The 17,911-nt window shown below is 35.9% G+C and overlaps 2 protein-coding genes across 5 annotated transcripts in view; one reads left to right on the forward strand and one right to left on the reverse strand.

The window, feature by feature from the left end:
- Nucleotides 1-8,157: 8,157 nt before the first annotated feature.
- Nucleotides 8,158-17,911, reverse strand: part of adat2 (adenosine deaminase tRNA specific 2) — a 74,614-nt gene continuing 64,860 nt past the window's right edge. Inside the window, exons 7-8 of one of the 3 annotated variants that reach the window (XR_007892015.1) lie at nucleotides 9,333-9,464; nucleotides 8,158-9,092 (exon numbers count right to left, since the gene is read on the reverse strand). The gene's annotated coding sequence lies outside the window, so the exon portion shown is untranslated. Of the gene's footprint in view, nucleotides 9,093-9,332; nucleotides 9,465-16,067; nucleotides 16,087-17,911 lie in introns of those variants that run through there. The other 2 variants (XM_051644258.1, XM_051644257.1) reach the window with 2 other exon arrangements.
- Nucleotides 16,216-17,911, forward strand: part of LOC127409595 (androgen-induced gene 1 protein-like) — a 60,848-nt gene continuing 59,152 nt past the window's right edge. Inside the window, exon 1 of one of the 2 annotated variants that reach the window (XM_051644249.1) lies at nucleotides 16,216-16,869. In XM_051644249.1, coding sequence (XP_051500209.1) covers nucleotides 16,729-16,869 — 141 coding nt within the window. In that variant the 5' untranslated portion in view covers nucleotides 16,216-16,728. The remainder of the gene's footprint in view (nucleotides 16,870-17,911) is intronic. The other variant, XM_051644248.1, reaches the window with a different exon arrangement.

A 17,911-nucleotide genomic window follows, 5' to 3' on the forward strand; every position in this document is an offset into this window, starting at 1 on the left:
TGTAAATACTTCACTGCACCCTTGACCCTGCTCTACTACTGCGATCACTTGCACTGTTACATAATGCTACTGTCTATACTAACCTGACATATAAGACCTAATTAGCTCATCATATACAAACAGAAAAGTACAAATCAGTTTGACACTGCAATATAAAGCTAAGAGGGTTTATTTAGGTGCATTACAACATGCATAACTTTCCATGGATTTTTATTCGATTAAAAGACTGTGATTCTGACAATTATATCAAAATTGAGCATTAAAGAAATTACTGTTGTTCCAACACATCGTTATTTGAGCTGACATCTGACTTGAGCAACAATCGAACGTCGAGTGTCTTCCTAAAGGGGCCCCTCACTGACTGAGAGCGCGTCATGGAACATTCCCGGAACGAGCCAAAGTCCCACCCACTTTCTCTCTGCAGCTCACACAGACATACACGCACACAGGCACTGTGTACATGAAAATACAGATCACAACATTACGTTGGAGGATGCTGATAAAACGAACTATAACAAACCAAGCAGCACTGATCCTGTAACGGGCGACCATTTTAACATTTATGACAAAGTCGCTTTCAGGGTAGCGACGTGTAGCCTATCGTTTTCTTGCACCAGCTGTGCAAATTCCTCGGGATATTACGCAATATTCACTCTCTGGGTATTCCCCACATATCCCAATAAGCGGAGGAGACCCGTCCGCAACATTTTTGCGCTTTCAAAAGCATGTCACTCCCTGTCATACAAAGAACAAGGTCTACGAGCACTTACCGGTAGAACACTTTCAAATCCGCCCACTCCAGAACGTCCACAACATTCAAAAAGAATGTCAACCGCCTAAGGGCCGTTCACACCAAACGTGTTTTTGCGTCCTTCTGCGCTGTATACTAATTGTTTTTGTACTTTTATTATTATTATTATTATGTAAAAAGGAGCGTCATATTTTAAACACGCGTCTCGAGACACCTGCTTTCCTCAGCGCAAGAACGCGCTCGGTCTGAACAGCCCCTTATATGCAAAAGTCAATATCGCTTCCTGCTCAGACTGGATACAAAGCGTTTGTTTAAATTCGAAGAACGACGCGAAACGATTCTCGCGAAATTGCAGTGATTCTGCAGAAGCCAGATGTTAGACTAGAATGCGGTGCGCCTTTGCTTCAGGAACAGATGAATGTGAGTAAATCAGCTTCTGCTGGGGCTTTGCGACAGGCGGGGGGGGCAGACTGGGTTATTCCTAGCGCCGCTTCCAAGAATAGCGGCAAGCGCGAGAGAAAGAGAGAGACAGAAGTGTCGAGCGTGGATCATTGTAATTGTGATGTCATCGGATCCCCCAGCGCGAGTCCCAGAGTGAGGTACAACCCATGGGGCGGTAGGGGGAGGAGGGAGTGGGGAGGGAGTTTTTCTCCAGAACGGACTTCGAATGCGACACACTCCAAACCGGGACAGATGTCAGGAGTTCCTGAAATTTGGTGTGTCAGCACAGAGCGAGAACGCGCAATGACATCGGGTCTACTTGACCTGTAAATTATGCTAGAGCAATGGAGTAAGATATCATGTTGAAATAGGGTTTCATAATAGAGGATTACAAAATTTTACTTTTTCATCTGTACCAAGAGATGCACTTGTAGATAATGTAAAATTGTCATTCATGGTGCACTGCCCCAATCTGTGATTTATTTCAGCATCAAATTGCTTCCCTGGTGGCTGGATTTTTTCTTTTCTAAACCAAAATGTCAGTGACCTGTTTTCCCTGTCTCCATTCATGACACTTACTGTTTAGGAAAGAAAAACTTAAACTGTAGGTGATACAGTAAGTGTGGAGATTTCACAAAAAAAAAAAAAAAAAAAAAATCTGTTACATTTATATGGTTGCCAGAAATTCACTGTAAAAATACAGTGATCATGTTTCAGGCATTACGTGATGTCATTTTGGTGCCTGTATTTTTTACAGTTTAGTTAAATAATTTAACTTAATATACCAAATTTCTAAAACTACAAAAATATGCTTTTCACTTAAAGGGATAGTTCACCCAAAAATATAAATTTTCTCATAATTTACTCACCCTCATTTCATCCCATACATGTATGATGTTCTTTCTTCTGCTGAAGACAAATGAAGATTTTTAGAAGAATATCTCAGCTCTATAGGTCCAATCCATACAATGCAAGTGAATGGTGTCTGAAAATTTGACAGTCCAAAAAGCGATATGATAGGTGTGGATGAGAAACTCAATACTTATGTCATTTTTACTATAAATTCTCCTCCCTTCCAAGTAGGTGGCAATATGCACAAAGAATGTGAATCACCTAAAACAAAAGATGAAGAATGTGGACGTGAATGTGGATATTTATAATAAAAAGGGACTTACATATTGATCTGTTTCTCAGTCACACCTTTCATATCACTTCTGAAAATATGGATTTAACCACTGGAGTCTTATGGATTACTTTTATGCTGCCTTTATATGCTTTTCGGACATTCAAAGTTCTGGCCACCATTCACTTGCATTTTATGGACCAACAGACAACATAGTATTCTAAAAATCTTTGTTTGTGTTCAGCAGAAGAACGAATGTCATACACATCTGGGATGGCATGAGGGGGTGAGTAAATAATGATATAATTTTCATTTTTGGGTGAACTATCCCTTTAAAAATATATTATTAAACACTGTAGAAACAACAGAAGGCCATATGATGGCTTAAAGTCCATCAAGAGTGTCCCTTCCAGGAGCAATTAGACCAGGGACTAAAAACGGTTCAAGGAACGAAAACCTAAAATGAACGTGATTTTTTTGCAGAAAGTAACCGAAAATGGGAACAAAGTCCCTTTCAATTGTTTCGGAGTGAATACGTTATTTAAACTTTAGTTACATGATTGACAGGTAGAAGTTTCACACTAGAACTCATTGGTTTCACTGGACTCAAACAAGGGGAGTCAAAAAATCTATCATAAAAGCCTATCTACTATCATTTATGTGCCATTATAATGGATGCTACGCCCCAATGCCCTTATATACTTATAAAATGAAAACAAGTATGACTGATAAAACAGATCATAACAGAAATTTTACAGAGAGTGACGAATAAAGACTTTTTTCTGGCACATCCTCTGAACATGATGCCACACAAACATCCCTAATGATTTAATCTCAGTGCAAAACACCACTAAGACGTGCACATCCACGTCAAAAAGCTCAAGTGACCATGAAAGTAAACCACAAATAGACAAATCGTCAAAGGGTGTGCATATTATCTCACTGACTCGAATGAAAAGCATAACAAAACGAATCAAAATGACGACAGACGTCCAATATTTATCAGTCATTGATATCTAATACAAATCAATGCACCAACAACACAACACCTCAACGCAATGGCATACAATTCAATGAAATGATGAATGGTGCACTTTAACTAATCCAACCAGCAGCATATTAGGAAAAAAAATAGCTTTTAAAACTTATCAATGAAGTTCACTACGCAGATCTACTCTGCACCCGGTAACTTCCGATGGTCATGTCAACAGCTTCACATAAATATGATCAAAGCTTTTGACTGGCTCAGGAGCAAAGGTAAACTAGCCCCTCAGGCCATCATTGAACGGTCGTTGCACATGCGCATGACGTTCTCCAGATCTCCGTTGATTAACATTGAGGATGAAGGGCTAGCCCCACTCATAGCAAACGAGAACAATTAAATACCTTTTACGCAACATAATTTAATAATAATAGAATTTCTCAAAAGAATATATACTTTTTTTCTTGTATAATGGACATAAACACGTTTAAGATGCGGAAAATATATTATTTCTTAAAATAAATTTATGATGATGCTATGCAATTTGCACAACAGCGCCACTTCTGGCAGGGCTTAGCCCCACTTGCCCCTAATGTAGAGACGGATGCCTATTATAAATCCACGTAAACAGGGGCGTAAATCCCCGTTATTAACCGTTCTTTTATTTCGTTCTAAGCGGTTACCAATTGGAAAGGAGGCCGGAATTAAAAAATAAAATTTCTGTTCAGAATAAACCAATATTAAAAAAAATATTTAGTTTTTAGTCCCTACACATGACACTAAAAAATTCAATAAACATTAACATAAAATATAACATAGAAACCCCAATGCACATAACAGAACTTTTTTTTATTTTTTTTTTATTTAAATATGATGGGTCACACAGGGACATCTGGGAAGTCTGTTTATTGTTTTTCACCGTAATTTTAACCATAGTTTACCATAAATTTACATATATTCTCTTTTTAAACATAATACATTTTTTTCCATTAATTATGCAGTAAAATAATACTTTTACATTAAAAAAAAAAGAACTTGTATTGAAAAATTACTTAAATATAATATAATTTTTAACCCTGTTAAGTTTAACCAATTAAAATAAAATTCAGTAGCATTTTAACATTATTTTTCCATTACAGACATTTTATAGTTCATTGTCAGCTCTGCATGCAGGTCTTGTCTGGCTTCAAATAAACAATGATTACAATAGTAAACTGAAAGGAATTCTTACATATTTCCAAGGATCCTTTTGCTCCTTTAACTTTTTAATGAATTGTTGTATGTGTGTCTTGTCTACAGTGGTGCATCTGTTCCGTATTGTGTTAAATGGATTACGGGCCAGGTTAGAGTGGCTTATGTTTCCTATAAGGAGCTCTGGATCACATCAGCTGTGACCTGGAGTTCCCATCGCCTTGGCAATGGGGAGCTTCTCTCTAATCCACAGCAAGGGCATCCCCAAAGAAGCACTGGAATCTGAGTCACTCAAACATAATTGACAGTGCAAAGACGTAAATCAGCAGTGCTGGACGGGCTTAGACATCTAGTCAATGGTGCTATCCCGCAGGAAATAAAAAGGAAATGGAAATGTCTGCTCTTGACCCAAAGGCCATGTTTCATCAACATTTATCTAGTCATCTTGTTGCACTGGTTGTCGTTTGCTGCTTGAGAGTGCCTGTGCAGGTGTTGGCATGTTTTCAACATGCAGAGTCATTTTCTCAAGGACACTAAGGGTATTCCCAGCAGCACAGAGCTGTTCTTGGTTAACTGTCGGTGGACCAGATAAAAACACTGCTCAATGTTATTATAAACGCTTCAATGTCATGAATCACACTGTACCCTTGTTTCCCAGAAGCATAAGTGATCACCACATTTCTGGAAACAAAACTCCCATGACTGATTACTGAAAGTATTTTCATCCTCCTCCTGCTCTTTATCATCATTTATATACTTTTATATTTTTATTATTTTACACTTAATAAGTGTAATACAGAATCAGTAGCCTATTTCAATGCTGACAGTAGCAAGAAAGGAAAAGCTTTGTACAAGAACGCAAGGATTGCCTTTACATCTGGACATGGTGTTGTGACTGAGCTCTTTATTTATGAGTGTGTGCATGTTCATGTGTATATTTATGTCTAATCAGAAATACGTGCTGGTTTAAGCATGTACTGTCAAAGCCAGTGTGCAAGTGAGTCATCCTGAAATGTTTGTGCATTACTTTTTCATGAACAGTGTTGGGATATGTTTTACTGTAATTTAATTATTATTTAGTCTAAAAGAAGTGTGATACATTACATTTTGAATGCTTGTAATCAGATTACAGTTACTGACTTTTAATTAAGGTAATTACTTTTAAGTACATTATTTGGGTACATTAAAAATATGAATGATGTTCATATGTATGTCTGTTTGTGTTTCTGTGACAGTTGAAGGATGTGTGTCAATGGACGAGGAAATATACAGTTGAAGTCAGAAGTTTACATACACTTAGGTTGAAGCCATTAAAACTCATTTTTTAACCACTCCACAGATTTAATATTAACAAACTATAGTTTTGGCAAGTAATTTAGAACATCTACGTTGTGCATGACATGAGTAATTTTTCCAACAATTGTTTACAGACAGATTGTTTCACTTTTAATTGACTATATCACAATTCCAGTGGGTCAGAAGTTTACATACACTAAGTTAACTTTGCCTTTAAGCAGGAAGGAGACGCATTCTGTCTCCAAGAGATGAACGTAGTATGGTGCGAAAAGTGCAAATCATTCCCAGAACAACAGCAAAGGACCTTGTGAAGATGCTGGTGGAAACAGGTAGATAAGTATCTATATCCACAGTAAAACGAGTCCTATATCTGGTCTAATGAAACAAAAATTGAACTGTTTGCCATAATGACCATTGTTATGTTTGGAGGAAAAGGGTGAAGCTTGCAAGCCGAGGAACACCATCCCAACCGTGAAGCATGGGGTTGGCAGCATCATGTTGTGGTGGTGCTTTGCTGCAGGAGGGACTGGTGCACTTCACAAAATAGATGGCATCATGAGGAAGGAAATGTATGTGGATATATTGAAGCAAGGTCAGGAATGGGCCAGTATTCCAGCAACTTATTGTGAGAAGCTTGTGGAAGGCTACCCAAAACGTTTGACCCAAGTTAAACAATTTAAAGGCAATGGTACCAAATACTAACAAAGTGTATGTAAACTTCTGACCCACTGGGAATGTGATGAAAGAAATAAAAGCTGAAATAAATCATTCTCTCTAATATTCTGACATTTCACATTCTTAAAATAAAGTAGTTATCCTAACTGACCTAAGACAGGGAACGTTTTCTACGATTAAATGTCAGGAATTGTGAAAAACTGAGTTTAAATGTATTTGGCTAAGGTGTATGTAAACTTCTGACTTCAACTGTAGACATTATTTTGAACTCGTTGAGCAGAAAAACACACTTTTTTGTGAAGTGTTGTAGAATGCAACTTAAAGTAATTAGTAAATAGTAAACTAATTAGTAATGTGCTTACATTTTCAAAGAAGAAATCAGTCAGGTAATTTGATTACAGTTTTAGAAAACCAATTTGTAATTTATAGTGGATTTTTTTTATTATTATTATTTTTGGTAATTTACCAAACATTGGTTATGTGGATTTTTTTCAGATTTGGATGAGTGAGTTCCAAAGTTTTTTTTTTTTTTTTTCATGGTATATACGTTTTTATGTTCAGTATAAATGTTTAAAGTCAAGCTGTAAAAATAAGACAGATAATACCAAGGGATTTAGGGTTTTGGGAGCTGTAAATCTGTAGACATGCTTTACAGTTAAAGGCATAGTTCACCCAAAAATGAAAATTCTGTCATCATTTACTCTCCCTCATGTTGTTCCGAACCCTTATGACTTTCTTTCTTCTGTGGAACACAAAAGAATGTGGAAAAAGATGTAATGAAAGTGAGTGCTGACAGAGGCTTTCATTCTGCCTAGCATCTCCTTTTGTGTTCCACTGAAGAAAGAATGTCATACGGGTTTGAGGGGGAGTACTTGATGACAGAATTTATTTTTGGGTGAACTATTCCTTTACAGTCAATAGTACCCTTTCTTATTACATTCTTCGTAATCAAGATGTCAAAAACAAGACCAAATACCATTAACAACAGACTTCCTCCTGTTTTCTTGTAAACACAGAGGCCCACTTCTCATTGCACTTCAACAGGCTAGCAGACATCCCACATACACAATTTCACATGTGACACACAGGAATATAGCCCTTGGCTGTATATGTGTTTCCAATAGAGATGGTGTAATATTGCCTCGACAGCAGTCATCTTGCCAGCGCTTATTCAGAGTGATCTGCTGCCTCTTCCTTTTCCACTCCTAGTTTACCACCAGTAATCTGTGGCTATTGTGTGGCTTTCACATCCCTGTGATTAACCTCACACACAGCAACACGTCATTCTCAGGAATCCCAGCGCTTTCTTTTCTGCTCTTGCCACACTGTCAGGAAATTACATAAGAATATGTTACACTTGACAAAGGTCAGTTTGTCTCCGTGATAAGGCAGGGCACTAATGTGGCATGACGGTGAATCCTCGCCAAAGAACTCCTTTCATCTCATGTACCTAAGCTGTAAAACCACCCTGCAAAACTGACAAAGGCCTGGCAAACAGACACGCCTAAAGTCTCAGAGTCCATACCATTTTAAATACTCTTTTTTTTAGGTCTGCCGACTATAAAAGAGAGCGCCGCTCTGATTCATTTAATTGTTCGTTTAGAAGAGTTTTACCTGCACTAAAAAAAACAAAAAAAACTGTCAGTTGTGGTTGCCAGAATAATTATGTAAAACATATAGTAAAAAATTTACAACTTTAAAGAACTTGTAAATTTTACAGTTTAAAACTGTAGTAATATACATAACCACGATGGCACTGTAAAAAAAAAAAAGTTCTCTTAAATTTACAGTAAAAAACAAAATGTCATAAACTTGATATTAACATTCTGAAAATGAAAAAATCTGATTTTTACTTTAATAATCACTGTAAAAATTACAGAAGAGCACATGATGACATGAAATTCACTAATAGTGGCTCTTCCAGGAGCAATGACCAATAAACATGTCTCTTACACAAACACTTAACACCATCAGGGTACCACATGTGAAATTTAAATAATGCAGTAAACATTGACTAAACTACATCAAATATAAAACAGAACACTCCATACATAACTATTCCATAAAATAATGAAATATGATGGGTCATACAGGGAATTGTGGGGACACCCGATTATTGTTTTTTTTTTTGTTGTTGTTGTTGTTTTTACTGTAATTCTAACAATAATTTACTGTAAAAAGTACATGTTCTCTCTTGTTAAACATAATGTAAATTTTTACCATTAATTATACAGGAAAATCAACATTTTATTGTAAAAACTACTGTATTGTATTTTTTAAATATATTAAAACATTTTACTGTATATTTTACAGTTAATACTCATTAATAAATTAAAGTTGTTTTTTTCTCTAGCATTTTTACAGTCTTTTACCGTTAAAATTACAGGCATTTTTTACAGTGTGGAAATGCATGCTTGTTAGGCAGATATCTGTTCAAAACACATGATCTAAATATATTCAGTTACTAAGATTTTATCTTTTTGAAACTTTGAAACAGTAGTTTGGAAATAGGTGTCACGGGTGATTTTCAATGGCTGTCCCAATTTCTCCCTGATATGAGGAGCAGCATCAAGACCTCTGGTGGTTAAGAATGGCACTGCACTGTGTCATCTGAGAAGATTTTTGTCTCATTCCTATGATTAAAGATTATTTGATTATTATTGTCAGTAATTTGCCCATTATATCAAATGTCATAATGTCACCTTAGAGTATTATAATGCATTCACAAATATTAAGAATTGGTTGAAAGATTTCAAAATCCTCTAACAAATCAATTATTTAATTGTTTAGATATCAGAACACTAAAACACGCATTGCTGTACTTTAAAGGAATAGTTCACCCAAAAATGAAAATTCTCTCATCATTTACTCACCCTCATGCCATCCTAGATGTGTTTGACTTTCTTTCTTTCTTTTGCAGAACACAAACTAGAATTCCTAAAGGAATATCTCAGCTCTGTAGGTCCATACAATGTAAGTGAATGGTAACCAAAACTTTGAAGATCCTAAAAGCACATAAAGGCAGCACAAAAGTAATTCATACAACTCCATTGGTTTAACCCATGTCTTCTAAAGCGATTCAAAAGTCTTGGGTGAGAATAGACCAAAATGTAACTCAGTTTTTACTGCACATATACATATATCTTTAAAATATATTATTTTGTGTTCTGAAGAAGAAAGTCATATGGGTTTGGAACTACTGTACATGAGGGTTCAAATTCAATGAAACACATGTGAAATGTTTGTCCATGTATCTGATATGCAAAATAAACACATGAGATTGTAATATCACAAAATAACAACCCAACATTGACATTAATAGTTCAATATTTTATTTGCACGTTCACCCTTTTACACATTTATCAAAACATTAAATACAATGAACAATCTAATAGTTTTAATGATAGCTCAAGAACCTAAAATAGGAACTAATTAAAATGGAGGAAAGAAGGTCTTGTGCTTTACTTAAAAACAAGAAAATGGTGAGTAACCTGTTGCGTACAGGTGCTGGAAATACTTCAGCGTGAACTGGGAAGATATTCTTATTCAGCCTTAGCATCAAAGAGCATCTGTGTGTTATTATTGCACATAATTCTGTTTGCCCAGCTCTTAGGCTGTCATGGTGGATGTTTACTGTATTCTGTGCTCTTTCTCTGTCTCCAAACCAGTGAAAGTACAGTGTTTGCACATCTCTCCTTGGCCATCTGCCTTTTCACACCTCTCTATAATGTGCTGCAGACACGGATATGCACCTTACACTCAAAATATCTCTGTCTACACTGTAGTGGTGTGTGTGTGTGTGTGTGTGTGTGTGTGTGTGTGTGTGTGTGCTCTCTTTGGTTGGACAGACTGTGACCACAAACCATACACGTTAATGATATGGAATGTCCTGTGTGACTATGGAAATGCAGAATGTTTCATATACACACCGTATCATTTATTGCTTGTCAAGATTATGATGAAAGCCGGCGGCACAGTAAACAACCCTCAACTCTCAAAGTCCACAGGGACAATTACAATCTCAGCACACACATTATTCATTCTCAGGCAAATGAGGAAATGGAAAGGTAAGAGATAGAGTAGGATGCAGACCTGAGCTCTTGATGCAGAATGGGACATTTTTACTGTTCTATTATTCACACACAAGCAATAGTGCTGTTGTGCAGAATATCAGCATGGCTGTGATGTGGGTCATTTCATGTCCCATAGGTTGATTTTTTATTAAAACTAACATATTTAAAAAATATATTTTTGTTATATAAATTTGCACTTTGAAACTTGCCTTTTATGCGTTTTGTTTTTATAGCCTTGTCCCAGAACCAAACTTTCAATTTTAACTATGAATATCTATTATAGAAATATGAATTATTATGTGTTTTAAACTATGATCATCTAAACAAAGAGAGAAATACAAATAAACCATTTCAATACTTCTTGTGTGAAAATGATTTCTATACATTTTTCAAAAATTACAACTGTCCCACAGTTGTGCCATCATTTCCACTACACCAAACAATTTTGCCCCTAATAAAGTTATTTCAAAAGTTAGTGTACTTGTTAACAAAGTTGACAAAAGTGTCAGTGAAGGGCATACTTGAGATGAAACATGAGAAAAAACTAAGAAAAATCAAGGTACATATAATTTGAGAGTATCTTATGTGCCATCATTTCCAATCAAATTGTAATTGTGCCAGTGAAAATATTTAATTGTATGTATTTAGGATGCATAAAATGTTAGCTATGAAAGGACAATGGAGTTGGCCATTTTGTTTCAAAAACATTAATGTCATAAAAAGTAAAAGTTGGAAAAGGTAATTTCCATGACTTTCAGAAAAAATGACAAAAATGACATACATTTGGTGTGATGCATTAACATACACTGCTGGACATTGTTGATAAACAAATAAAACAGAACTATTAAGACTAAAAAACTTTTTTAATTAAATTTTACTTTCTAGATGTCCACAGTGCTAAAAGTGCCCAAAGTTGAAATAACACCCATCCATGAATAAGAAGTTAATATTGAGTAACTTACATTTTAGACACAATATGGTCGGCTTATTTGTCTATTTTTGCTCCACTATCGAAAATAGTTCCAAACAAAGCTAAAGCAGTATAAATCTGGAACGCTGTGAACACAGACAAGCGGAGTGATACAGTGAGTGTTCCAGTGCTGTTAAATATCTAAATATAAAAAATACTGTAAATAAATAACTAAATATCAGCACTCTTGGAACGTCATGTGTCCAATCAGAATAGAAGACCTGAACTAACTGTTTCACACTATTTACTAACTGTTGCCACTTTAAACAATTTTATTTTTCAGCAATTGATGAACAGATATCAAACAGACAGGATGTATATAAGATGGATGGATGGATGGATGGATGGATGGACGGATGGATAAATGGATGGATGGATGGATAAATGGATGGATAAACGGATGAATGGAGCTATATGCATAACGAACATGCACAAAGTGTGAACACTGCTTCAGCGGTCTTGCCAACCTCCATCCAAAAATCTCAATCTATATTGACAGTTTTTGATTAACCGTAGGACAGTTATGAAACCAAATTAAAATCTGAAGGCAGTTGTAATGAATTAATAATATTTCCTCATTATCTGTCAAGATTAGAGTGGGAGGTTTCTGAGAGGGGACATCTAATTGGCAGAAACAAGACAAAAGTAAGCAGGAGGCTGGTGAGCAAGAAGATGTCTGAGTTCACTCTCTTCATTAGATTGATTGGACTTACTTTGATGTTTGCAAACAGACTTGAACATCAGTGCCCACACCAGTGTTTGGGTCCATGGCATTATGTTGCTGTAAACAAAACAGCATCTTAATGAGACCGAATAGGCTATTTATAGGCTGCTAAAGTGCACTTTGCAACAGTGTCAAGCCAGGGTAGTGCTCTTGAATATGCTGTACGTACGTTAGGGCATCTCACTCTAATTACAGGATCTGGAATCAGATATAGCCAGAGATTGATAAGAGGAAAAAAGATTAGCATGTGTTTACCCACACAAATCCAACCCAGGCAATAAATGTATCCAAAAGACAGATATATTGCTCTATGTCCTGTCTGTGGACTGCATTAAGACTTGCGGTTTAGCGTCTTCAGTTCTCTTTTCAAATGTGGTTGAATGATGGTTGCCATCATACATTTAATGGCTATAAGCTAGGCTATAAACTTTGTGAGTTAACAGAAAATTGAAATAGACATATAGAAAGTAGAGTAGGCTAGCCACACAAACCACATGTCCACAACCTCAGTCGGCCTCTCAGACAGTCACTTTACTGTTCCTAGTTCCTATTGCACTCGCAAAAGGCAGTATTATTAGTCTTTCTTTGGTCATTAATTTTACTCTAGTTTGGTTCTGCATTGCTTGATAAACTTGGTTAATATTTTGACTTATTCAGTCAGGCCCGGTTCCAGATCAAAATCACTGAGGGTGCTTCTGAAAATAGTGGGGGTGCTCTGTATAAAGTGGAGATGTATCGTAATTACAAATCTTTTAATAGATTAAATCATGTATAAATGCTACTAAAACAACAAAGAACTTTATTATATATATATATATATATATATATATATATATATATATATATATATATATATATATATATATGTTTTTTTTTTTTTGTTTTTTTTTAACATACAAAACGTTTAATGCTTGGTTATTTTTTTTATAATTCTTTTTTTTTTTACATGATCTGTTGCTGAAAATGACAGCAAAATGCTGCGCCTGCAGATTAGGACATATTGATTTGCAAAATCATGCACATTTATAAATTGATGCAAGGATTTTTGTGTGTTTGCTGGGATTCAAGGAAATCTGCTTGCCAATTTACAGTATTAGTCTTACATATTCAATTGAGCAGGGGTGTGCAATTATTTTGGTACGTGGCCACATCAGATGTTAAGTAGAACATGGAAGAGAGATGATTAAAAAGTTCTGCATATTTGTATCTTTTAAGCCCAGAAGTAGAAGTGCACTCATGCACTCAATGAATGATGCACAAGTTTATACAAACTGATGGGACCATTCTGCGATTGCTTGAAGTTTTGCTGCTACTTTTCTATCATGTGTTAGTAAAACTGAATAAAGGCTGAATAAAATAATTGTTTATTTTACCATTCTTCAATGCAGTGGTAATTTAGTATTCAATTTAACACTGATAGATTCTTAAAACTTATTTTAATGTTTGCCTCAAAGTGGATAAAGTTGTTTTATTCTCAAAACATTATCAACCCGTTTACATGCTCATGATGTGGGTCTTGTCAATGGTTTGTTTGGCATCCCATTCAGCACACAACTGAATAAAACAGGCTGCATGGCACTGATGCCAGGGTAACATTCACATACATGTGTGAGGGACTTCAGCACTTCACAAATAACAAACATATTCCTCTCTCACTTGGTTTTGTTTGCGTGTCCCCTCCGTGTGCAAATAATGTGAAGATCCATTGGGATTTTACTAAAGTTCATCACTGAAAAGGTTTGCTTACAGACTTGGCACTAAACATGGACACGTAGTGGCTGCATCACACTTTTCTTTTAGCATAATATTGCACTATTGTAGAACCGGGCCTGTATTCAGTGATATTACACAGGTTTTCAAGAATGTGACTTTTGGCACTACTGTATATGATATTAATAAATGCATTTCACTGCGGCCTACTCAGTAAAATCTTGCACATATTTTGGACTCGAAGCCTGAGCTTTGCATGTCAGAGGGCTTGGGGCCAACAGAATGAGATGAAGTTTTGGATTGCTGGTGGTTGCACTCATCTAGAACCACATGGACATCTCTGAAGTGCAGTTTCTGTGAGCAAGTCTACCTCATCTCTGGAAACTCTTGCATGCTCCCCACAGCTAACCACAAACTGCAGATCACTCCTGCACTCTGGCAGACCCCGTCAAACCCCACAGTAGGTGAATAGCCTACACAGCAGTCCGCATGCCTTATATTTTCTTTGCATTTTCTCATTTTGCTCATGGGGTTCAGGTTGAGTTAGATAAATATGAGGTTTTGAATATTTCAGAGATGCACATCATCTTCCACACTTGTTTCAAACACTTCAGCACCCTGATGTATTTAGTATATAAAAAGCAATAACATGTTGGCTATAAGTGGATTTGTCTGCATAATGTAGCGTGTGAGTGACAGTAACTCCAAACATGAAAGCGTCCAGTTTAATAACGCTATTTGAAATGTGACAGCTAAAGCTGTGTACATTATGCATGTTATCCCTTAATCTAAAATATTTTTAGATGGGGATGTAGTCCAGGTCACAGGAGTTACACTGGTCCATCCAATGCTGCCTTAAGTGGAGACATGCGTAGTTCTTTATAATCCTCATTTCTACATCCTCTTAATAGCTAGGTTCTGGGAACAATTTGTCTGCCTCTGGCAAGGGATTTTCCCATGTAAATCTCTTTTGGCTGCATAATGTTTTACAGGGGCAAATTTTTTGTCTGCTACCATCTGACCTCTCTCAGTAATGGACTCAAATGGGCAATTATAGTTTATAGTAATACTGTTCGGTAATGCATTGGTGAAAAACGCTTTTATTTCTTTTAGCTTAATTTCATTATTTTCTGGTAGCTCCTATGTTTGATCTTGAAAGTGTAACGTGATGCTTATTGGATGTTTTCTCTTTATTTTTGAAAAACTTTGCCTATGTGTTATAAAACAATGGATTTTCAACTGACCCTCTGTTTGAAATTGCAGTTATTACTGTATATGATCACACTGGAAGTTGTCACAATGGCTATATCTCAGTATCTATAACTATAACTATAACTATAACATATACACAAATGCTTGTTTTCCCTAGCAGAGGTTGTGCATGTTGGTTTCAAACATCTAGTTCAAAACAGTCTTAAGTAAAAACTTGACTTAAACTAAAGCCACATCCTCACTAATAAGTTTTGAAAACACATCTTTTTCTCTACGTGTTGGCCTTCCGTCCACACTGAGGTGCCTTTTTGACAGCAAAAACTGATCTTTTTGAAAATGCTCTCCCAAGTGGACAAATTTGAAAATGCCGTCTTCGTGTTGGAGTTTGGACAGAGTATCTGAAAACCATGATGTATTTGCCTTCATGTGATCATTCAACCCAGAACAATGGCGGCATATGTGCTTGCTGGAGGATTTAAGAGTTTTTGTAAGTTTCAGTGTGGACGAGCAAATTTTGGAAAACACGTAATAACAGTAGTGTGGACGGAGAGGTGTTTTGAAAATGAAAAAGCAGTTTTTGAATGTAACCAGATGAATGTGGACGTAGCCTAAAATGAAAATATTGCCAGATGTTTTTATAATAGTTGTTTGGTAAACAAGTGAACACAATAAAACTACACTGGTATCTATTAAGGCAAGGGTCAACTATACAATAAAGGCCAAAACTTTTTTTAAACAAGAAGTTGATCTGTGTTCTCAGAATATTTTTCATAAATGAAACAGAAATGCTCAATTTTATTTATTTATTTATTTTTGTAAACAAAACTTTAACGTATTTACCAATACACAAACTGTTATTAAAGGGATAGTTCACCCAAACTTCTGTCATCATTTACTCACCCTCAGTATTGTTCCAAACCTATATGACTCTCTCTTTTCTGTGGAACACAAAAAGAGAAATTGGTTAATGTTTTAAATAATAATAATAATAATAATAATAATAATAATAATGATGTTTTTTTTGTAAGTGATAGTGTTGTTGCAAATGATGTTGTTGAAATTTGTAAATGTTGTAGGCCTATATGATGATAGATTTTTATTTGTTTTTATTGCACTATCCCTTTAACCTTTAAACTTAAAAAAATAAATAAAAAAATAAGTGCGATAAAAAATGACGTTGAGGAGAGATTAAATGGTTAATCTAAACATTCCTACGTTTTGCACTATGTTTGGACATTATAAATAAATGCAGAAAGTGATTACGTGGGAGACAGCTGAACCAAAATCCCCCCAAAATTCAGCATCGGCGCGGATCTGCATTTGTACACGATGGGCATGCGCCTGCAGTTAAGACAGTGGCACGCGTGCTGCTCTGCACAGGCAGCAAAACAATCTCTGGAGGCAGCAATGCTTGTTACTATAGCAACAAACTCCTTGCACTTCCGCTGCCTCCTCCAACATCTCGCGCACGGATCCGCGCGACCCTCTCCTCCACCTCCCCATCACCAAGGCGCTCAGATATCAACATCCCTCTGTCACCAGGATATTTCCTGAGACGGAAATACGACGGGGGAAGGAAAATGGCGCTCATCCCATCTCAGATCCTAAGAGTAGCGATACTTCTCTCTTATTTTTCCATCCTCTGCAATTACAAAGCCATAGACATGCCCGCGCATCAAACATACGGCGGTAGCTGGAAGTTTCTAACGTTCATAGATTTGGTAAGTGCACGCGCAACGTTCCCATGCAGTACCTGATTATATAAATATGAGAGTGCATCACCATTTTGTAGCCTATCTCCATAATGCATAGAAACATAGACAGGCCCCTGTTATGGTCAATTATGCCAGGTTACTATAAATAGGAGTCCAAACACCCATAACAAATAAACTTAAGTCATATTTACTGATCATTAAACGTTAATCACATGACGTAATGCTTTTAAATCTATTATAGTGATGTCATGCTTTCCATACCTCACCCTCACCTAACCTATTAATAATAATCTTATTTTAAAGGGTTGTACTGAATTACAAGCAGTTCTCAAAACAATCAGCAGGACAAATTAAGGGTGCATTTAAAAAAAAAAAAAAAAAAATAATAATAATAATAATAATAATATATATATATATATATATATATATATATATATATATATATATATATATATATATATATATATGGAAGCATCAGTGCTTTTTGTTCTGGAACCAGTCTGTTAGAGTAAATGCAGGTCACATTAGCACCAGCATATGTTACAGTCTGCAAGCCAATGACTCATGTTTTCCACATAAACAGCCTGTTTTCTCCCCCTTTTCGAACAGTGATTTTTAATAGCAATAATGCTGAATACAAAGCAGCAATAAAAGTTGTTTTGTTACACTGCACATTTGCACATCTGTTCCAGGGCACTGTTCTCATTCTTGTCTGGGAATAATCGCATGTACAGATATGTTCAGTTTAAAGTTAAAGGATGTTTTTCAAATGTTAATATGGTTCCATAACACTTGATGTTTCCTCCCTCAGTCCTTAGTGTAATACAGTCAATAGATCATTTGATTATAAATTTGCAATCCCTTTGAAAAAACAAACAAACAAACAGAATAATTCACATTTCTTATAGATCCAGATTTAGTTGCATCTCTAGTTGCATCTAATTCAACTTGAAGTTTCACTTTTTTAAAACAGTATACTTTGTTTGGCCAGTACAGAGCTGTTGATGCTGGTACGCTATTTTCATAATTTGTAAAAATTAAAGATTAT

The sequence above is a fragment of the Myxocyprinus asiaticus genome, chromosome 19, assembly GCF_019703515.2.
Source record: "Myxocyprinus asiaticus isolate MX2 ecotype Aquarium Trade chromosome 19, UBuf_Myxa_2, whole genome shotgun sequence".
NCBI lineage: Eukaryota > Metazoa > Chordata > Actinopteri > Cypriniformes > Catostomidae > Myxocyprinus > Myxocyprinus asiaticus.